Source organism: Henckelia pumila, chromosome 4 (genome assembly GCF_033568475.1).
Source record: "Henckelia pumila isolate YLH828 chromosome 4, ASM3356847v2, whole genome shotgun sequence".
Classification (NCBI taxonomy): domain Eukaryota; kingdom Viridiplantae; phylum Streptophyta; class Magnoliopsida; order Lamiales; family Gesneriaceae; genus Henckelia; species Henckelia pumila.
In genome coordinates, this window is record NC_133123.1 from 125,543,994 (window position 1) to 125,567,142 (window position 23,149).

A 23,149-nucleotide genomic window follows, 5' to 3' on the forward strand; every position below is an offset into this window, starting at 1 on the left:
GAAATTGTGATTTTTTTTTTAAATTTCTTAATTTGAATATGATGTCTTTGAAAATTACATTAAATTTAAATGATTGATTATATCATTTTATTTTATTTTAGTCAATGTTTTTATATTAATTTTATATGTTATCTCATTATTATCTAAAATAATAAAATATTTTTAACATTTATAATTACATTTTTCATTTTTTTTTTGTAAAGAGTTATTTTTATATAAAAATACATGATACATATTCTAAAAAAATTAAATGTTGCCTAACATATATTTTCCCTTAACATTTTTTTAAAAAAATAAATGGATTTAAAAATGCATATTCAAATTTGATCATTTAATATGAGTTAAAATAATGTTTGGAGTTTTGTGCATGAAATAAAACCAAAAACAATAACTTTACCCCAAATGACAATTTAATAAAAGATAAAATTTTCAAGATGTTTAAATGTACAATGTTAAATATTTGAAGATAAATAAAAATAAGTAATTAAAAATATGAATTTCTTTTAGTTTTTATTTTGACTTTAAATATGATAAAACCTTTGAAAACATTAACTACATTTAATTTGTTGATTATAACCTTTTATTTAATTTTGGTTACGGTTTGAATTTTTTGTTGCTTTTATAATTTAAAATTAAAAAAAAAATAATTAACATATGAATAAATATCATGAATTTATGATATACTTGCTTTCCGTAAATTGATATTATTGTGGTTGTCATAATTATCATCAACATAGTTTAATGTAAATATTTTAAAATGTTCACAATATAATTAATATTTGTAATTGTAAAGACTATTATTTTGACTTTGAGAATATTTATTCATTTTTTTTTGACACGAAACCTGCAATATTATTGAATACTAAAAATTTCGGATATTACAAGTTTAACCAGCCAACTAGAAAAAGTCTCAGGCACCCAACAGAAAGGTGCAGGGGAAGAAACATCAAATTTTGCTAAAAAATGGGCCACCTCATTGGCCGAACGCCTAACATGAAATAAAGAAACAATATACAGGTCTGACATAATAGCCTTAATCTCCGATGCACACAGACCAATATAACTCAGATCACCAGTTTGCTCTGTCACTGCTTGCACTGCCAAAAGTGAATCTGAAGAGTTCAGCTCATTTTTAAAGTTATAATTGATATATAAAATAAATGCATGTCTAACACAGATTGTTGCGTAATATTCTTGGAGTTAAAAGAATGGATAAATTCACATTTACAATTTAATATGAATTAAAAGAAACATAGATTCTTGTGCAGAAAAGTGTAATTAAAACAGTAAGTTTATGTCAAAATAAAAATTTAATAGATGAAAAATTTATCAAAGTATATGTGTTACATACGTATACAACCTTAAATATAACAAATAAATACATAATAAAAAATGTGATGTTTTTTTAAAAAAAAAATTAAATCAAATTTCAATACGACTTTCTTTGAAAATATAAATTACATTTAAGTGGTTTATTATATTATATTATATTATATTATATTATATTATATTATATTATATTATATTATATTATTTCAGATATGATTTTAAATTTATATTATTAAAAAACATACAGTACTGCATTTTATTTATTTATTATATCATTTAATTTAATTTAATTTAGGTTATGATTTTGAGTTTTATGTTACATTTATATATTTAGTTATTATTATTCTTCAAAGTATTAAATAAATGTTACAGTACTACAGTTGATTTTTATCTCAAATGACATAAATATTTTTATAATAAAATTTAAATTTTGAATATTAATTATATTAGAATGATAATTTTTAAATAGTTAATGAAAATCTATAAATTCTAATTATAATTGCATACAATTACATACCGTGCATCGCACGGGTGAGATACTGGTGTAAATATAATAATTCAAGTGAGCCGATTACAAAAAATTTTGATAGTTGTAAATATGGGTGCAAACGAACCGAGCCGGTTCATGAGCTTTACGAGCCCGTTCGATAAATATTTGATTCGTATTCGAGCTTATCGAACTCGAACCAAATTCGAACATGTTCGAACTTTTTTTCGAGTCGAGCTCGAGCCAAAATTATTCGGTTTTATAGTTCGCGAATAGTTCGCTAGCCTTAATATTTAATTAATATAATATAATATAATTATATAATAAATATATATATATTTCGAACTTTTTCAAACATTTTGAGCTTTTCGAACCATAATATCCGAGCAATAGTTCACGAATAGGTTCGAATGTTTCGAGCTGAACTTGAACTTCATTTCGAGCCGAGCTCGAGTCAAAATATTTAAATTTATCGAGCTTCGAATCGAGCTCAAACTCGAATATATTCTTATCGAGCCGAATTCGAGCCTTAAAATTTTACCATTATTCGGCTCGATTCGGTTCGTTTGCACCCCTAGTTTACCTCATTCATTTCAGACTCGTATTTACTTTCATACTTAGTGTTTAGAATAGTAAGAATTCAGTCGCTAAACCGTTTGAATTCTAATTGTTGTTAGTTGAGAAATTTTTGAGTTGTATTTACCCCCTCTACACTCAACTGATCCTATTAGGTTTCATTTAGAAAATGGAAAATAGAAATAAAATTTTTAGCATTTTAACATTTCTTTGCTTCTTTATTTAAAAAAAAATGAAGTGTTTTTTGAGTGGTTCACCCATAAATTTTTTTATGATGTGTTTATTACTTGAAACATCATATTTTTCATTCTGAATATATTGTAAGGATATAAATTTAAGGAGAAAATTTAAAATATTATACACACTTCATTTCTTTTAATAAATAAGCAAAGAAATTTTAAAATGCTAAAATTTTTATTTTTATTTTCCATTTTATAAATGAAACCTAATAAGATCAGCAACAATTAGAATTCAAATGGTTTAACGACTGAATTCTTATTATTCTGAACACTAAGTATGAAAGTAAATGCGAGACTGAAAGGAATGAGGTAAATTGAATGAAAGACACAAATAAATGTTTATGGATGTTCGGAGATTTCAAAACTTCTACGTCACCTAGAAGGATAGCACTAGAAGACTTTGAATTTTACAATCAACTTGCAAAAATCCCACTCCGAGACTAGGACTTGTACACAATCGTCTATCTCAGAACTCCTAGTAAACAACACAAATACATTCCTCGACTGAGTGTAAAAAAATGAAGTTACAACTCAATTAAAAACTCACAAACTGATCCTACAATGATCGAATAAAATCTTGTGAATAGTGTGTTTCGAGTTTCTTGATCAGTCTTTGCTAAGTGCTTTGAAAGCTTTTGATCAACTAGTTCGAATGCAAGTTCGTGTTCAAAGATGCGTGAGAGTTCAAGAGATTTCCTCAACTGATCGAAGTGTCTTTTTACAGGATTGGGTTCCAACGGTCCTAATTTCAAATATCATCTGAAATGTTTGAATTCTTCCCGTTGCACTGTTTGTATTTGTCATGTCAACATTCTCTGCAAAAAGGTACACTCTGAAATCGCGACGTTTTGTTGCAGGGTGACAGTGTACGGATAACTTTATCTGCTGAGGTAAACTGAGTGTCAGTTCTGAATATTCTCTGAATGTTGGTTACTCTGATCATGCGAACTTCAGTTTAGTGGCAGAGAGATAAACTGAGAGTGTTTGAAGATAATAACATTTTAACAACAGAGCGCATGGGTAAACTGATATATCATATCAACTACGTGCATGAGCAATTTAATTTCCTATTATTATGCGAGCAGTTTAGTAACTTTCGAGCGTTTTACTCGAGCCAAGTTCAGTTGCATGAAGATATCAGTTTAACGACTTGATGACGTTCGTTCAATTTGGATCTATGATTGCAAAACATCAAAACTTAAAATCTCCAACAATTTCCTCCTTTTCGGCGTTGGACAAAACTTAGATTCATCAAAACTTTCAGTTTAGTTTTTCTTTGAAATTGATTTTGTGGTAAACTAATAAAAACTGATAAACTGAACTACTAAAATTTCATTTTTTTACAGACACAACACAAAAAATAAAGTTTTCCAAAAGGCCGATGTCATTAAATAATGATAGTTCGGCAAACAAGTCTAGATAAAATAAGTAGCACTGAATGTCTATCTTTGACTCAGATAGTGACGATGAGTGTTGTGAGTGCGACTCGTAGAAGGATTTCTGTGAATGCGACTCGTAGAAGAATTTTTGTTAGATTGGCCCTGATGGCTATCTCTCGACTGACCGGATTGCGGAAGTGCTTGATGGTACACAATTTGTCGCGTGAGTGAAGTGATAGACTCTATCTGATTTGTCATGCCCCAAAAATTAGTGGCCAGTGATTCTTTTAGAGAGTGAACTTCTGTAGAAAAAATATCATTTTGCTTTCAAGCGAGGAGTGAGATAACTTCAGTTGAGACAAAAAAAGAGTCTAATGTGTTGAACTTGTCCAAAATTGGTTTAACAAAGTAAATTGTCTCTGCAACATGACTACTTCGTTTGTCATTGAGTTGCGGATGATAGAAATGTGACTTTCGATTTTGTGTTATCGTTCTTGATCTCTTGAATGTCCTTAGAGAGTGACAGTAGTAATACTTAAATTTCAGTCAGAGTGCTATTCAAATCATCATCGAGATCTTCGTCAGTTGACCTTATCGCCTCAAGTTCTGCATTGTCAGAGATTGAGGTCCTACTTGATTATATAATCAGAAATAACTAGATCGTTGGGCATTAGTTAAGAAGTCTTCATCCGCTGCTTCTTCAACTGAAAACATTTCAAAATCTTGGTCTTTAACCATTAATTCTTCATTCTCATTTTTGTCCTTTTCTTTGTTTGATGCAGGAAAAATTCCTTCTCCAGATCGTGAAGCGATTGTATGTGCTGATGAAAGTGGCACAAACTGATTCATTTTTTTTAACTACGAATTGGATTAATCGGTTTAGAACTGTCAGTTGGGCTTTGAGACTTGGCTGGTGGAGAAATAATTTCCAATTGTACTGTTGTGAAGAAAGACGGAGGAATGTAAACTTCCTAAATTCAATTCATGGTTTCCTTGTTCAGCCCATCGTGTGTTTGGATTCATGGAATTAGATCTGAAATTGTAAAAATCGTTTTAGTATTTAGCAAAAATAATATTTCAAAAACAGATTGATATCTGAGAGGTTTCATTATTTAACTAAATAAAATTTTAATAAATTTGGTCGGATTTCGTGAGTTTGAGTTCATAAAATAATAAAGCCCACAGGGGCATAGGCGAGTTGGTAAGACCTGAGGTGACGTGAAGAAGATATTTCTTAACGCTGTGGGTTCGATCCTCGTGTGGAGCATATTCCCTGCTGAAATATTGTGGGGTATGCTCTAGGGGTTGGGTCATGTTGCTTCCTCCTTTAGGTCCCTGCGCTCGCGCACATCCCTCGATTTAACCACCGCATGAGCCAATGGGCATCTGATTCATGTGGAATGGGGTCCCTTCGGGGCCAACCTTTTGGGTAAAATAATAAATTTATTTTTAATAAAAAAAATTTAAATTTTTTTCTTGATTTTTTTTTTAAATCCAAATTTTATAATACAAATTCTAACATATATGCTAACTTAACATTGTTTTTTTAAAAAATGACCTTTTCCCAGTGTAATTCATATCACTGGGGAGGTCAAAACAACTTCTTGCTGAAACTCTAATGAACAAAACCTCACCTCTGCATTATTTTAGCGATCCGTTAGGGTTTTCGAGGTAGTTTGTTTTTCGTTCTTCTTCGCAAAATTGTGCTGCAGTTCCGTAAACGTGAGCAAGAACCACTGTGTTCCCATAGCGAACTCTCTGGTACCGTTTCTATTTCTCTAATTGACCGATGATTTTATTGTTGTGTGTGTGTGTGTTTTTTTTTTTCCTGATTTATATTTATTACCATTGATTTTAAATTGACTTCGTTTTTTCTTCGCAGAATTCGATCAGTAGTTCGATACCATCAGAAATATGGTAAGTTTTTGTTACAAGTAAAAGTTAGGGCTTGGGTTTTTTATTTTTATGTGATTCCCAATGGTGAACGGTCTTTTATTTTCCTTCTTGTTTTACAGCTTCCGCTGTCGTTGCTTAAGACTGCACAAGGGCATCCCATGGTAATTTTTCCGTACCTTTGCTTATTGTTTTTTATTGACGTTCACGGTCTCTTCTGTGATCTTCAATGGTTTGTACGAAGGACGGTTTGTGTTTAAAGTTCAAAATTTTCTCATTAGATCGTGTGAATCTGGATAAAGATGCTGCAATAGACGGACATATAATAAATTTAGCTTGATGAATGTGAACATTATTGTTGAGCTTGGTGATAATTACTTGTTAATGTCGGTTCTTATACTATTTGTTATGTTCTGTTGTAGGGGATACTCTGTGGTGGCAGAGTCACAGTGAAATGTGTTGACCACATGATAAAAAAATACTTGCTGTTAAAAATTGGATTAACTGAAAATTCTGACACTGCTATGGCATTAACCAACTAGATGTTAGCATGATGAATTTGAATAATTGCTTTTCCAAGATTGATTTTTTAACCTACGGGACATAATTTATGAGCTAACAGTTCCTGGGAATTGTCAAAGATTTATTTGCCTTGGTTTGAATTTTTATACATAGATATTTTATCTTCTGTTTTTTTTTTTGGTTTTTGCGTTTTAATACACTTCACTGGGAAATATCTGATATGATGGCAGTTGGTGGAGCTGAAAAACGGAGAAACTTATAATGGGCATTTGGTGAATTGTGATACTTGGATGAATATCCATCTTCGAGAAGTCATCTGTACCTCAAAGGTAGTGCGTGTGTTTATCTATTTATGCTTTATAAGTTATGTTAGTTTACTGTGGTTGTACTTAAAGTTGTTGATACTTGTAGGATGGAGATAGATTTTGGAGAATGCCAGAATGCTACATTCGTGGCAATACAATTAAGTACCTCCGTGTTCCAGATGAGGTACGTTTAACTTTCAGATTTTTATTTTTTAGTACTTTCTTTGTGTTACTTATTCAAACTTAAATGGTGCTTTTGCCCACATATTACAATGTTCATTATAATGGAAATCGAGCAATTACCGTTATCTTAATATCAAAATCATACTCTTTAATGGGGATGAACTGCTTTTGCTACCTTGGGCCTGGTTTATGCTTTGTGTTATTTATGGTAGGGGAACTTCCAAGGATATGTTTATTGTTGTGTTTATTTAATGATTTGATGAGTAACATCTTCCAGCCTTTTTCAGTTGGTTTATTATTGGCAGTCATTGGAACGTCCACAGTTAAGTCATTAAAGAAACCAGTATCCTTCATTTTTGAATGGTGAATGCATTAGGCAATATGCTCTATAGGGTGTTTTCAATTAATTATGGACATAAACCTTTGTTCAAATTGTTAATAGTCTTGATTATTATTGCATTTATATTTTTCTCTTCACTTTGCTGCTCTGGAATGATGTACCTTAGCCAAATCAGACATCAATGTGCTCCAAAAGGTTGTTTATTGTGTTTTTGTCAACTGTCCTTTGGAGGCCTTTTGGTATCTTTGCCTCTGTGCAGTGGCACTAACATCATTTGGACACCTTTTGTTGAAGTGCAACTATCTGATGATAAAAACAGGGATTGGTCGATAGCTGACTAGAGCCTCTTTATTTTAAAAAAAAAAAATTCTTCCGTTATTTTTTTCTTTAGCAATTCTGCTTTTGAAAGTAGTCTGGCTTTGGTTTTTTGTAGCCACCATTTCACTAGCTAAAATGACACTAAATTAATATTCAAAAAACCAATTTGCGTGATACCACTATCTTGTTTCTCTTTGCTATTGGCCATGAATTGATTTATTATTATGCTGCGGATTTTTATGCTAATTCCGGGTGAAATTATTTTCCCAGGTCATTGATAAAGTTCAGGAAGAAACCAAGAGATCAGGTATTTAAATCTATTTTTGAAAACTTTCAAAGTGCTGTGTCTACCTCAGATTTCACCATTCATTGGATTGAAGTTTATGTCTTAATTTTTAGCATTGCTATTTAATTGAAAACCTGACAATGATCTAATTTTGTTATGATAATTTATCACTTCAGACAGAAAACCACCTGGAGTTGGACGTGGAAGAGGAAGAGGTAGAGATGACAACTCAGCTGGAAGATCCTCGAAAGGAATTGGGCGTGGTGGTATAGATGATGGAGGTGGCCGAGGAGGCCGAGGAAAGGGTTTGTCTGGCAGCAAACCGTCCGGTAACAGGGGTATGAATGAAAAATTATTTTCTTAATTTTTTTTCCTCGTGAAGTTCAACCAAAATCTGTTTTCCAACGGTTGGAACCGAGCTCAATGGTTCCCATTTGTACAAGAGTATTGAATCCTCATTCGCAAACAAAGTGAAATAACTCGGTAATGAATCCTAGAAATAGAGGCACTCACGATCTGGAGAATGTTGTAAACTTTTGAAAATGAGAGCTCTCTATTTTCTTATTATGTATAATCAACAGCTGAAGTTGCTTTCCTTTTGTTTGCTAGCGTAGAATAATTTATCAATCTTTTTAATGGCAGGTGGAGGTCGGGGACGTGGTTGATGTATAAAAGCTAGGGAGGCTAGTGTATCATGTGTGAAAAATGCGCCTTTTTATTGGCATCAATATTGTTATAGGATTTGTCTGGCTATGAAGATGGACGGGAAGTTTTACCTGTCATTCAATTGAAATCATCGATCTTATAAGATTGAACTTTTCCTTTTCTCTATTAGAGATCTTGGCTGGTATTTATTTAAGTTTTGGTTTATGATGGAAGTGTATTTTATGTTTTACATGTTGTATTTGTTGGTAGTAAAAGGTTTTAAGGAAAATTCAGATTCTTCTTTTTCGCTTTGTAAATGAAAATGTACGGTCTGCCTCAAACTGCCAATGTGTGGTACATGTAACTATTTAGAACCCACTTTGGAAATGAGGGAGAGGGAATTATCAAGATACAAGATTTAAGGTGTGTTTTGATGGAAATATTTGAATTTTAGAAATCATTTTAAATTAAACGATTAGGTTGGAGAATATATTTGAAATTGAAGCATAAAATATACTCGAGCCATATGAGGGAATTGAGTCAAATTCATGCCATGGTTTCAGATGTGGATTTGTTTGTACTTGGGTCGATCGATTTAATTTAGAATTTGAGATTTGATTTGATTCATTTGAAGAAGAATTTGATTGATGAATTTCCAATTCATTTTGTGTGTCGTTGAAATTGATCGATTTAATTTAGAATTTGAGATTTGATTTGATTCATTTGAAGAAGAATTTGATTGATGAATTTCCAATTCATTTTGTGTGTCGTTGAAATTCATCACTGCTATTGTTGAAACTGTATAACTTTATATGAAGTAGATTTTTAATTTTGAAAATCTCAAATCCATTCATCTAAGCACAACCTCAAAAGTTTCAATCTAAATGCAATCCAAGGCACTATTTATTTGTCTCAGCTTTCTAAAAATCTCGTTTGTTTCCTTGGCCAATTTCCTTGACTTCTTGGATGATGGGCATAACTTAATACTTTTAACTACGAAACTTTTGAAAAGATAAATTTGTTGTATATTCATTATGTTTTTGCAGGTTGCTTTCAGGAAAAAGTTTTCCACCCAAATATAAACAAACAGCAATGGAATCTTTGAGATGAATATCGTACTATTTCTATATTGTTATATTTGTTCTCTTGCATGTTGTTATTAATTCGAGTCTCAAAACAATTTGTTAGGAAATTTTTCATAAATATTGTTTATTGGCAAGAAATATCTCGAATCAAAGTAAATGGAATTAATTGATCCTGATTCCAGACAATATATGATCCTGGCATTGTTCAACACATCAAGCACGTACAAGTACTGAATCATACACGCATTCCTATTAATGAAACTAAACAAAAAGATTAAATTCCAAGAACCAGAATTCAAAATATTGCAATGAACCCCTTCTAACTCCCCTGTCCACTCATATTTCATACAACATACCAACTTGCAAGAAATTTTCCGGAGGAATTCTGAGTGATGTGACTGCCGAGATGCTGTTCTTCTGCAAGAATCTGTAGAGATAATTTATAGTCCAACGATCCAGCCACCCATTGCTTTCTTTAGATTTCAGAACCGTTCTTCCCGTGACAAAGACGACCCCTTTGGCCAGTGCAGAATCCAGTTTCTTAGCTTCTTCTGTACTTTCTGCCAACTCTTTCAGCTTCTCCACGATCAATCCAACGGCATTTCCTGCTAAACTTTGTTCATCTTTGTAGCCGAACTGAATCAAACATCGGTACACTCCATCGAATCCCACTTTCGCAACCTCAAACCGCTCTTCCGGAAGCACAGTCTTGATCGGAAGAGTTCTAATGGTCACGATGATGGTTATTTCCCGAAGAGAATTCGTGTTGTGAATGTAGTGTCTGATAATCGGCGGGACACCATTTACCAGATCAGCACAGAACAAACATATGCCGGAAGGATGGTGAAGGTCGCTTTCGTATAAGATCCTGTGGAGTTCTTCCAATCCGAGCTTCCTTTCAGAATCAAATTTTGTTTTTTTGCTTCTTCCACTGGTCCAAGATAACATGATGATCATAAAGAAAGCCGCTATTGCGAACGGAACCCATCCCCCCAGTGGGATTTTGTTTACCATTGCTGATAAGAAACAGGTTTCGACGAAAAGGAACGGGACGAAAAAGGCCAAGATTAGAAAGAAATTTGTGTCCCAAATGACCAACATCACTAGTGTCACCAAGCATGTGGTTATAAGCATCACACATATGATTGCAACGCCTGTATGACAAAAAGAAAAATCAGGAAATCTTGAATCATAACATGAACCCAAGATATCATAGGGAAATATCTTTACCATATGCATTGCCTATTTCAACACCTTGTTTGAATCCCAAAACAAGAGCAATACAAAGAATCCCAAGAATGAAATTGACTTCTGGAGAATAGACTTGACCCTCGTGCTTCGAGGACGTATGGAGCATGTTAACTCGAGGGAAGCATCCGAGAGCAAGAGATTGCTTGACGATAGAAAATGTTGCAGATATCATAGATTGGCTGGCAACAACAGCAGATACGGTGGCGATCACGAACATTGGCCAGTACACCGGAGGGGGAATGGAGCTATAATATGCTGTGCTCAATTTTTCTGGGAACTGGACCAAGTAAGCCGCTTCTCCAGCGTAACATAACACCAACGACGGATAAACAAATGCAGAGAAAGCCAACTGCATCGAAAAATCAATACTCTCTTAACTTGAACTGTAACAAGAATCCCAAAGGTACATTTTCAAACCCGAAATTTTGATGTATTAGGAGGGAAAGCCTTGCAATGTTATAAATGGCTCCACAACGACTTGTGGAACTTATGTAAGATTATAATGAATACATTGATCAGCGATGGTTTTCATTCTAACCTGGATCGATCTTTTGTTGAAGTGGCCTAAATCAGCGAACATTGCTTCAGCTCCAGATGTGCACAGAAAGGCTGCACTCAGGAGCTCCCAACCGGTCCGGCCTCGTTTTTGAAAGAAATTGAGCATGTAATAAGGGGAAATTCCCTTGAGGATTGAGGGATGGTACTTGATAATGTTGTAGACTCCAATTGCAGCATTTGTAGTAAACCACAAAAACATTATTGGAGAGAAAGAGCAGCTAACTTTACTTGTTCCAAATCTTTGGAAATAGAACAAAATTAAGAGAAGAATAACTGCCATAAGGACAACATAATCTGAAAAGGGAAAAATGAAACAAATATTAGGATTTGCATCATTATCATGGTATTGTAAAATACAAGTAAACACATCTTATATCTTACTGGTTGTAATCTTTGGGGACAGTGTCTGAATTCCTGAAAGAGCAGAAAGAACTGCAGCAAAGGGGGAAAACGCATTCAAGTTGGAAAGGGAAGAAGTAAATAGAAATTTCAAATATATCTCAAGACCAATTAATCAAATGTTAACAGGGTGGATTCTATAGGGCTTCAAATGTAGAAATAAGTGTGTGAAATCTAGAGTTTAGTTATAGTTTCTACATTTTAACATATACCAACACATCCATATATATTCTGCTTTAGATCTTACACTTCTTATTGTTAACTTTCTAACAGAGAAAAAGAGATACTATTTTCTTGACAAAAATCAACAAGATTCAAACATGTACGATCGAACATTTCCATTACGATTTTGTTATAATGCATACCACTAGTCGCTGGCGTAAGAGCTCCATCACCAATGACCATGCAAGTGCCAAGAAGCACAAAAAAGGTCAGAAGAAACTGAGCTTTGCTACTTTTCTCAATAAAAGCCTTGCTTTTATTCTTTATAGTGCTGCCTTCTTGATAATACCTCAAATTTGAATCAGATGGGAGCCTTGTACCCTGAATGGTGAGGTTGTTTCGGAACTTTATATGGCGACATAGGTACGAATACAAGGCAAAAGTACCGCCTTCTCCATTATCATCCGCACGAAGGACGATGAATACGTATTTGATCAAGGGTATAACGGTCAACGTCCAGAAGATGATGCTAAAAATTCCAAGAAAATCTTCTCTTGTGGGATTTTCAAGTAGAGAAGAGGGAAGCACATAAAGCGGTGAAGTCCCTAGGTCTCCATACACGATTCCAAGTGTTTGATAAGCTAGGAGCACAGTTGTTTTTGCATCATATTCCTAAGCAAACAAACAAAACAAAGAGCTTATTATAATCGGCATCTTCATAATTACATGAATGATTTGATTACATAAATAAACATATATACATAAAACAACATTGCATTCAACCAAAAATATATAACAGTGGATTTCTAAAATCAGTACACGTTAATTACCATCTTCTTGGGGTTGGAATTCGATTTCTTAAACCGCGGGACCTCCTCGTCTTCCTCCATGCTCATTATGATTATGTGTTGATATAAAAGGGTGGACAATGGGAGAGAGAAAGAGCAAAGCAAGAATTTGACAATGAATGAGACTGTGAGAGATACGGGGGGATTTTTGGGACTTATATATTTGCTGCTGCATGCATATTTTTAGAGGTGGGTGGGTGCTTGCAAGCCCCTCAAAAATAATAGTGATAATTAATTAAGACAATAAATACATGGAGAGGAGAATAAACATAGGAGTTTTCGAAGGGATGTCAATAGAATGAATTGGAGGAGGATGTTAGACAACAAGGAGTACTTGCTACATATAATTTTATGAACGATTTTAAAATCTTACTAATTTTACGAAATACACGATTCTAAAACTAGACATTTCTGCCGTTGTTTATAGCTCAAATTAGATGTGTGACATGTGTCAAAACGGACTAGATTTGTCGAGTTGGCACGTCCCGCCATATAAAATAGATGAGTTGATAATTTCACAACCCACCTAAAAAGTAGGCCAGCCCGACCTGCCTCTGCCTAATGGTATGTTGCGGGTTGGTCCGTCAAAATCTACCAAATTACACATAAACCCGCCGGGTTGACCTGTTCCATCTGGTGTTTTCACAACTCGCCTTGGAGTTGAGCCGGTCCGCCCCGCTTAGGACAGCTCCAACGCTGGGCCATAACCTGCGCCAAAATGGTGCCCCCATTGGCTGCGCCAAATTTGGTGCAAAATTTTTATTTTTTTTAAAAAAAATTAAAATACTTTTGATTTGTTTTTTTTATAAATATAAGTATTAATTAAATATTTTGTAATATTTTATTTTAATAATAACTAAATATTAAAAAAAATTAGGTTATAATTATTTAATTTAATCAATAAATATTTTGTTATTAATTTAATTTAATAAACTTAAATTTTATTATTTATATTTATTAACGATAAAATATTTTTTTAAAATATAAATCTTTAATTATATAATTTGTAAAAATATATTGAATAATAATAATTAATATATATAATATAAAAAGAATATTTCGAGAATAAATTTTTTGGTGTAAGATTTGGTGTAAATGGGTTGGGGATAGATGTTTATTTGGTGCAAAAGTTTCACTATTTTAATGCAAAACTTACATCAAAATTGTGTTTGTGGTTGGAGATAACCTTAATGTTGGGTTGCTACCTCAGCCATCCCGTTTTGACACCGAGATACTCCATTGTAACCATAACTCGAAAAACAAAAACAAAAACAAAACAAAACAAAACCACACACATACATACACACACAATAATTATAAGCATTTCTTGGAATTCATTGAACATGATAAATAAATATCGTATACATAATATTTACATATATAATAACGATACCATCCCAATTCCCACATGCTATTTCATGCTACAATCAACGAGTTTAACAGCATCTTAAATGTATTATAATATGAATAAATTTTGGCCTGAAATCAAGTAACCAACGTCTGAAAACAACAAAACAAAACAAAAAAAGAAAAAGAAAAAAAAAATGGGATTGAAATTTCATACCTTTGAATGCAAAATTTTTCTGGGAAAGTTTTCCATTGTGATAATTCTATGGGCATCACCATTTTTATTCTCAGCAGAAACTTCCACTTCGATTTCATCCTGGGAACCCATAATCCTTCGAAAAATTCAAGTTGTTACGCGCAAATACTGAATAACTTTTGCTTCATATATAAATGTACATCTATCAAGCGTGTATGGTCGGTCATACCCTTTACTTTTTTTTTTTGTACAAAAATTTATTACCAATATCTATTTTCTATCATAATCACAATTTATTTAACAAAACTCGTGTAATTTGTCATAAATTTTCTTTTTCTCTATTGTTGTACAGATTTTATATATAGTGGTGTCCTTCTACATTAAGATGCATACTTATATAATATAATAAAGTTGAAATATTTATGTAATCATTATTGATTTTTTTTCGTACTTTTTTATTAGAGACGATGGGGTGTCTAAAAACTTTAAAATATATATACTTATATAGAAGTTTGATTATATTTTAAAATATATATAGATAAGATTGAAGATTTCTAAATATTTTTAAATTTAAATAAAGATATGGTTGAGGATTTTAAAAATAGATATTATTTTATGATAATAAGGGTGAAATTTTTATTAGCATAAAAAACAATGTAATAAAGGGAAAATAATGGGTATTACTGTAATTTCGTTACGTGATTCATCAAATTAATTAATTAAGAACATAAAAGTTTAATTAAATAGTATTATACTATTACTATTAGTAAGATATGTGCGTGTGTGTGTATATATATATATATATATATAAATAATATTCTCATGCGTGTACAATTATACCCTTTTATCTCTTTTCACATAAAACTTTATTACTAGCTAGGTTCTGTCTATTATAATAAAAATCTATTTAACAAATCTCAGTCATAAATTTGATCTTACAAATATTTATATAAATATAATATAATATAATGATCAATAATAAATAGTCGAGAATATGAAAGGTTGCAAGTGTAAACGTAACGGAATAATTACTGTGAGCTATTAGGGAAATCAAAAGACTTAATCAACAAGTTTTGAATATATATATACATGCAAGACGCACCAGTATTGGCCTATTGGGAATATGCATTTACAGTTTTAATCTTAATTAATGAAATTTGACTTTTTAATTAACGGTAGTCTGTATGGAAACTTTCAATATTATTGAAGTTCGTGTAGCAAAAGTTCAAGAAAAATTGTCATATATTATATTATATATATATATATAAGTCCAAGAAAAATTGTCATATATATTATAAATCTAAATGGCTAGAATCTCATCAGCTAGAAAAATAGTTGGCAATTATGAATAATAGTTACTCATAACAAATCACAAATTAACTCTTAATCACACTCCTGATTATTGAAGGGTATGCTAGATCCTACCCCATGGGATAGGTGACAATCACTGGTTGGTTCAAATCATATGGGTCCCACTGAATTATATGGGACCTCCATGATTTGAACAAATAAAATACATACACCTGTCTCATGGGGTACGTTGAAACTTTCCTTATTTCAAACCACATTTTTGCCAATTTAACTTGAATCCAACCGGAAAATAACTTGAGAATTGTTAATGACATTTACTCATAACACGGTAATTCCCAAATCAAACTTATCACAAAGTAAAAAATCACAACAAACACCAAATTTATTATTCTTCTTTTCCATCAGACAACAATGGAAAACGAAAACTTTAGAAATAGATATTCTTTGATGGCCGAAATTTTTGGTTCTTCTTCTTCTTCAAAAAAAAAATTTGGTTCTAATGACGAAAGTATGTTCGAGAAAAATTCAGAATGTTAACATCAATGCAACTCAGACGAAGTAGACAGTACCCAGATTGTGGAAGCTTTGTTGAATAATTTAAATGTTGAAGTCGGACCTCGCCTGGTATGATATTTGATAGTATTGATAGGTTGTTTATAGCTTATCAAGACCATGCACGACACAAAGGGTTTAGCGTTCAAAGATAGCAGCTCACAAGGTTAATGAAGAAGATAAGTATTCAGTGATTATTTATGATAGGGGTAGAAAAAGACGCTTCGAAATTTCTTCAGAAATAATAAATTGCCCAGTTAAAGTTAACACAATCAAGCAAGGAAATGGGTGTTGGCTGGTTTTGAAAATATGCATAAACCACAACCATGATCTCGATCCTTAAATGTCAATTTTAATGTCAAGACATAGGTCTTTGTCAGAGAACATGAAGAGACAGTTAGAAGCTAACGACATTGCAGGTCTCAGCCCATGCAAAGAATATCAGGCTACTAGAAGTTCAAGCTGGTAGACTAAAGAATTTAGGATGTCTTCCTAAAGATTGCAGGAATTTTATCGATAACAAAAAAAGGTTGAGACTTGGTGTAACGCTCCGAATTTATCTTAATTGAGTTTATTAGAGTTATTCGGAGATTATAGGATTCGAGGACTGATTTTATATTGACCAAGGAATATTTTGCAAATTTTGGATTTTTCAGGGACTAAAGTGCAAAAATGGGATTTTATATATTATCTTCAATCTTATGGCATTGACTAGTCTCCTCTCCTCCTTCCTCACGCCTTCTCCTCAATTTAAGCTCAAGAAACGAGATCTTCAAGCTTTTGATGTTCGGGTTTTGCTCGATCTATCCGATAGAATTTTAATCTGAAGACATATTCGCGATCACGGCTGCGAGAACTTCGTTCTATCGTAAGTTTTTCTTTGATCAGCTATAATTTGATTTTTGGATGTCGATGGAATTAGATTATTCTTGGAGATGTTGTTCTTGAGCTAGCATGTAGCGTTTATTCGAAGTCAGATCAGAAAAAGAGCGATGTTTGGAATTTTTATGATTTTTGGAAGATATTAGATCTTTGTCAAATATGAGATTTATGTTTTGGAGTTGTTTTTGATGAGATTTTGATTGTTTGATGAATTTGGGAGTTGAATTAGATTGTTGTTATTGTTGTTTGATGAATTTTCGGTTGGTAGTTTTTTTTAGCCGTTATGCCGTCGGTTTGAATTTTTGGGGATTTGAGAGTTTGTTTGAGTTTTTATAGTTGATTTGAGTTGTTTGAACGATATTGAGCTCTTATGTATCTCCGTACAGATTGGGTTAAAGATTGTTGAGCTCGGAGTTAGCAGAATTCGTATCGTCGAAGAGTTGGCCGAAGATCGATAAAGAGATTTACTTGATCGTTGGATTTATTGATTGGATAGATTTTGATTTAGATCTCTTGTTGTTTTTCCAGATTTGGAGCATTATTTGATTAAGAAAAAGGTATAAGCAGACATCGGTTATAAGGGATAGAACACTCAAGATAGATTGATTCTTGAGTTTCCCTAAATCACATACTTGCGTGACTACTTATTCTAGAGTGGGAACTTGTATTGTGTTTGAATTTATGCTCTTAATTGATTTATGATTTAATTCTTTGAGATTTCTATATGCATTCATCTTGAGCCTAATTATTTGATTTTAGCGGGCAGCACGACCCTTTTATTTTAGACGTTTTGGGGGTATATTCGAGTGGCCTGGGTTGTAGAAGTTTACTTAGTGTCAGCATACTCCTTATAGTCGCACCAAAGTCTAGAAGATGGAGATACGTTACACCACCTCGATCGGGAGAGTGGGTGGGTTGTTTACGTGATCTCATCCTCGGGATCCCAAAAGAATAGCAGAAATTCCTTCGTTTATCAAAGTTGATATCCTGGATTTAAAGACATGCACTTACTCATCTTAACATTTGAATATGTTGATATTGTATAATGTTTATGAGATATTACTTGATATTGCATGTTATGTTGCTTTTACTGGGAATATTATTCTCACCGGATTTATCCGACCATTTTTTTGTTTTTGTATGTGTACTCGGCAACAGGTGGGGCACGATTGAGTCAGAGAAAGCATGGCTAGATCAGTTGTGATGGATAGAAGTGAGGATCAGTTTAGAAGCGAATAACTTGTGGAACTCGTTATTGTATTGATGCATGGTTAGAGCTTGTTCTTGTTTTGAACCGTATCATTTTGATTACTCGAGAAATGTTGTTTTATATTGACAGAGAGTGTAATTTTTATCCCGACATGTTGTGGAATGGATTAACTGTTGAAAAATCAAATTCAGAGTTTTCTTTTTTGAAAATGGGTCTGCAGGAGGGGGCGCCCGGGCGGCCAAATTTGGCAGCCCGAGCGCACCCCCATTGGAGCAAAGAAGAAAGTTTGCGGTTTTGGCCGCGCCCGAGCGGTAGTTTTCTACCGCCCGAGCACGGCACTATTTAAAAAAATAATTTTTTTTTCTTCTTTTCCTTGCTTGATTTATTTTGAGCATTGGTTTATTCGATGTATGATTTTATTACTCGAGTTTAGATGATTAGAACCGAGGTCTCACACTTGGTGATGGAGATGCTGAGGCCATTCGCAAGCTCTTTATGAGAATGCAACAGAGGGATAGGAACTTATTTCATTTGATGGATGTTGATGATGAATGCAAACTATGTAATGTGTTGTGGATTCATCCTCGAAGCAAAGCTACATATGAAGAATTTCATGATGTTGTAAGATTCAACACAACTTACCTGGTCAATAAATATAAGATGCCTTTTGCCACTTTTTTCGGCATCAATCATCATGCTCACTCCATTTTATTAGGGTTTTCTTTGGTTACCCATGAAGATGCAAGATCATTCAAGTGGCTCTTCATGAATCGGCTTGAGGCAATGGGAAACATTCATCCTACCGCTATATTAACGGACCAGTGTGTGAGTATTAAATTGCCCTAAGGGAAGTGATGCCCAACACTATTCATCGATTTTTCTTGTGGCATATTATGTCGAAAATATCCCAGAAGTTCAAGAATGTGATTGATTTTGACAAGACAGTTGTTGAGTTCAAAGCAATGGTGTATGATAACATCACGATTGATACTTTTGAGTGTAAATGGTCTGAATTTTTACGGAGTCATAGAATGGAAGAAAGTGACTGGCTGATAACACTATACGGTGAGAGGAAAAAGTGGGTGTCTATTTACTTGAATCACACTTTTGGGCAGACATGATTTCTACACAATTAAGTGAGGGAATGCATGCTTATTATGATGGCTATATTCCCTCTATCATGAGTATTCTGAAACAATTTGTTGAACAATATGAGATCGCAAAATAAGATTCAGAAGGAGTTTCGTGCAGACTTTGAATCAAAGAGCAAAGTAATTAAATGCGTATCACAGTTTGAGTGGGAGAATCAATTAATTTCGAAGGTCAAAAACAAATTCGATTTTAAACTTAGTTCAAAGGGAGATCACTGGGGTATTGTATTGTCATATTATTCCACCAACTGAAGATGAATCAATTGAAGCAGCCAATCACGTTGGTATTGAAATATACAAAGTTCTAGAGAGAATCATAGTCAACAACTGGTATCATAAGGAGTTTACATACACTGTAGAGTAAAGACCGAATGGGGAGTATATAAATTGCAATTGCAGGAAGTTTGAATTCAAGGGAATTCTTTGTTGTCATATTTTCAAGGTAATGTCTTTGAAAGACATTCATACTATCAATGAAAGATATCCGTTAAGGAAATGGGATAAAGATGTCCTTATACGACATTCAAGTATATTTTTTTCCAGAGGTGACATATGACAGACGATTACAAGAAATTCCAAGAAGTTGAACGATGGTTTCAGGAATGTACCGATTTATCCATTGGCAGTGGTGAGAAGATAGAGTTTTCTAGGTCAGCACAGTCAGTAGAAAACATGACAGCTCAATTTGCTAGGTCAGCACGATCACTAGAAAACATGCCAGAGGAAAATTCATTTGGAGGTACACCTGTGTTGGATCCTCAAGTTACCCGCCCCCGTGGTAGATCGAGGACTAATCTATTCATATCTGAAAGTAAAGCTAATGCAGAAAGAAAAAAGAAAAATATTATGGGCACATGAGGAGGACGTCGTGGAGGCCATGCAGGGAGAGGTAGGAGAAATTATGCACAAGAGATGGACGTGTTGGACTTGAATCAACAAGTCATTGGTACACAAAGTATCCAAGTAAATTAGTGTGTCATTTGAAATTTATCATAACTGGACAATAATATTTTCTGCCCAAAAAATCAAGATGATCCGAGTAAAAGAATTGATATGATGATAATAAAAATAATTGAGCTGTGGTAATCAAACTAAAATTTATATGGACTAGCATGGTTCATTAAATCTCAATTTGTTATGTATCATAACTGAAAAAATTTTTGTGTACTAATAATTTAACTTGCGTTAAAAATATAATATTTTTAATAATTTTTTATGCCTAGAAAATCAAGATGATTCGAGTAAAATAATTTAGTTGATGATGATAAAAATACTTTAGCTACGCTAATCAAACTAAAATTCATATGGACCAGCATGGTTCATTAAATCTCCATTTGTTATGTATCATAACTGAACAAATTTTTATTTACTAATATTTTTACTTGCATTAAAAATATAATATTTGTAATAATTTTTTATGCCTAGAAAATCAAGATGATTCGAGTAAAAGAATTGAGTTGATGATGATAAAAATAATTGAGCTGCGGTAATCAAACTAAAATTCATATGGACCAGCACAGTACATTAAATCTCGATTTGTTACGTATCATAACTAAACAATTTTTTATGTACTAATAATTTTACTTTCATTAAAATATTTGTAATAATTTTTTCTGCCCAGAAAAGAAAGATGATCTGAGTAAAAAAAAATTGAGCTGATGATGATAAAAATAATTGAGTTGCAGTAATCTGATAGGATCGATTAGAATGTGTAGACTGCTTCGATACCACTTTGATGGGATCGGTGATTGCTGATTGAGTAATTATGCTCAACTGATAAGTAAAATTATGTCACAAAAGTACTGTAGCAGTTGACCCTAGAAAAACTTCTTAAATTGATTTAGTTGAGGTTAGTCAACTGAATCCTTGTCTTTTCATGTGAAGATACTAATTTGCAAACAAGTTAGTTTGTGCGAAATAATGCAAACTAGAGATTAAACTTGAGATATGATGGATTGACTGCGTGTGTGAGTGATGAACTGAAAAGTAAGATTGCACGGTGATTGTTTATGGATGTTCGGATATTTCAAATACTCCTACGTCACTCATTCTTCCACCTCAGAATGATTCATTCTAGAAGACTTTGACTATTACATTCAATTTGCAACATCCCACTCCAAAACTAGGAATTACACACACTGCCTATCCCAGAACTCCTAGAAACACTTCAAGAACATAGTTCATGACTGCTTGTTGTTACAACGAGCTTTGCAGCACCTCAATTGATCACACTAACATAACACTGATTACAACACAACACTTAGCACTTGATTGATCTTCTAATCACAAATGCTTTATTGTGTTCTTCGGCTTCTTTGAATATGATCTTCAGTAAGCTTTTCTTCGGTATTTATTGTGTATGGGTAGAATGAATGTGTTCAGTTTACCTCTGATAATGAGAGTATATTTGCGAGTGCTCTTTCAAGATGACGGTGCTTTGAAATGTCCCAAAGCCGAGTATTTATACTTCGACAGGAAACGAGTTTTTCGAATTCAAATTAATGCCTTTAGCTTGTCTTTTCCACAGACATTCCCTGACACTAAGGTACACTGTGAGTGTTCTGCTTTCTACGCTTAGTCTGTACGGAAAAGTTTATCCATAAGATATCTATTGGTTTGGATTTTTTTGCTAATATAAATCAAAGAAATTACATTATCACGAACATACTCGGTAACTGTTAATCATGGTACGTCAAAAAAATGAAATTATCACAAAAATACTCGATAACTGTTCATCATTATACGTCGAAGAAATTACATTATCACGAACATACTCTACTACTGTTCATCATGATACGTCAAAGAAATTACATTATCACGAACATACTCGTTAACTGTTCATCATGCTTCCTCGAAGAAATTACATTATCACGAACATACTCGGTAAATGTTCATCATGATACGTCGAAGAAATGACATTATCACGAACATACTCGTTAACTGTTCATCATGATTCGTCAAAGAAATTACATTATCATGAACATACTCGGTAACCGTTCATCATGATAGGTCGAAGAAATTACATTATCACGAACATAATCATTAACTGTTTATCATGATACGTCGAAGAAATTGCATTATCACGAACATACTCAGTAACTGTTCATCATGATATGTCAAAGAAATTACATTATCATGAACATACTCGTTAACTGTTCATCATGATTCGTCGAAGAAACTACATTATCACGAACATACTCGGTAACTGTTCATCATGATACGTCGAAAAAATTACATTATCATCGGTAACTGTTCATCATGATACGTCGAAAAAATTACATTATCACAAACATACTCGATTCACTTATTCTCTTGACAAAACCTTGAAGTATGATCCGTAATATTTTAATATTAAATTATATGTTTTAAGTTGAAATTATTATATTTAATCATTGTTACTCATGTAATGTGTGGCATATGTGATCATATTACTTGTAGTGACTTGTTGTAATCAAAGATGTGGCATACATAATTAATATCAATAACTATTGTTCCATTCCAACATGCATTGGAAATATGGGATGACTGAGTAATACAAAGCATCAAAAATTATCTTATTTAAACTTTTTGTGTACTACCAATTCATCATCGATCTTACCATTTGCCTCTATGATAATGGCACAAAGAACACCAATCAAGAAAATTCAAAACAATGAATGGTCAGTTCCTCCATCGCCGAAAAGCATGGAGGCAAT

At 33.0% G+C, this 23,149-nt stretch overlaps 2 protein-coding genes and 1 non-coding gene across 5 annotated transcripts; 2 read left to right on the forward strand and 1 right to left on the reverse strand.

Annotated features, from left to right (window-relative positions):
• The first annotated feature begins 5,583 nt into the window (after nucleotides 1-5,583).
• LOC140865641 (sm-like protein LSM4) lies at nucleotides 5,584-8,808 on the forward strand. Of its 2 annotated transcripts, none has more exons than XM_073270352.1 (8): nucleotides 5,584-5,771; nucleotides 5,893-5,927; nucleotides 6,026-6,067; nucleotides 6,656-6,754; nucleotides 6,837-6,914; nucleotides 7,842-7,878; nucleotides 8,034-8,195; nucleotides 8,500-8,808. In XM_073270352.1, the coding sequence occupies exons 2-8, from the start codon at nucleotides 5,925-5,927 to the stop codon at nucleotides 8,520-8,522; spliced, it is 444 nt and encodes a 147-aa protein (XP_073126453.1). In that variant the 5' UTR covers nucleotides 5,584-5,771; nucleotides 5,893-5,924; the 3' UTR covers nucleotides 8,523-8,808. The 2 variants fall into 2 exon arrangements, with proteins under 2 accessions (XP_073126453.1, XP_073126454.1); XM_073270353.1 differs by having other exon boundaries at nucleotides 5,626-5,681.
• Nucleotides 7,401-7,595, forward strand: LOC140870251 (small nucleolar RNA snoR127). The gene has a single exon (XR_012147221.1). It is a non-coding gene; the product is annotated as a small nucleolar RNA snoR127 (small nucleolar RNA).
• Nucleotides 8,809-9,742: 934 nt separating the features above from the next.
• On the reverse strand, nucleotides 9,743-14,507 carry LOC140866516 (potassium transporter 26-like). Of its 2 annotated transcripts, none has more exons than XM_073271515.1 (6): nucleotides 14,370-14,507; nucleotides 12,161-12,629; nucleotides 11,778-11,828; nucleotides 11,377-11,690; nucleotides 10,818-11,187; nucleotides 9,743-10,741 (listed from the first exon to the last, which is right to left on the reverse strand). In XM_073271515.1, exons 1-6 carry the CDS (start codon nucleotides 14,478-14,480, stop codon nucleotides 9,924-9,926), a joined length of 2,133 nt encoding a protein of 710 aa, XP_073127616.1. In that variant the 5' UTR covers nucleotides 14,481-14,507; the 3' UTR covers nucleotides 9,743-9,923. The 2 variants fall into 2 exon arrangements, with proteins under 2 accessions (XP_073127616.1, XP_073127617.1); XM_073271516.1 differs by lacking the exon at nucleotides 14,370-14,507 and adding an exon at nucleotides 12,788-12,923.
• Between the last annotated feature and the right edge of the window lie 8,642 nt (nucleotides 14,508-23,149).

Excerpts from the sequence above, each read along its gene's own strand:
- LOC140866516 (XM_073271515.1), bottom strand. The coding sequence starts at position 14,480 with ATGGGTTCCCAGGATGAAATCGAAGTGGAAGTTTCTGCTGAGAATAAA. Across the intron at positions 12,630-14,369 it reads GAAAAATTTTGCATTCAAAG|GAATATGATGCAAAAACAAC; the intron begins GTATGAAATTTC and ends TTGTTTGCTTAG. Across the intron at positions 11,188-11,376 it reads TCAACAAAAGATCGATCCAG|TTGGCTTTCTCTGCATTTGT; the intron begins GTTAGAATGAAA and ends TTTTCGATGCAG.
- LOC140865641 (XM_073270352.1), top strand. Across the intron at positions 6,068-6,655 it reads CTGCACAAGGGCATCCCATG|TTGGTGGAGCTGAAAAACGG; the intron begins GTAATTTTTCCG and ends ATATGATGGCAG. Across the intron at positions 6,755-6,836 it reads AAGTCATCTGTACCTCAAAG|GATGGAGATAGATTTTGGAG; the intron begins GTAGTGCGTGTG and ends TGATACTTGTAG.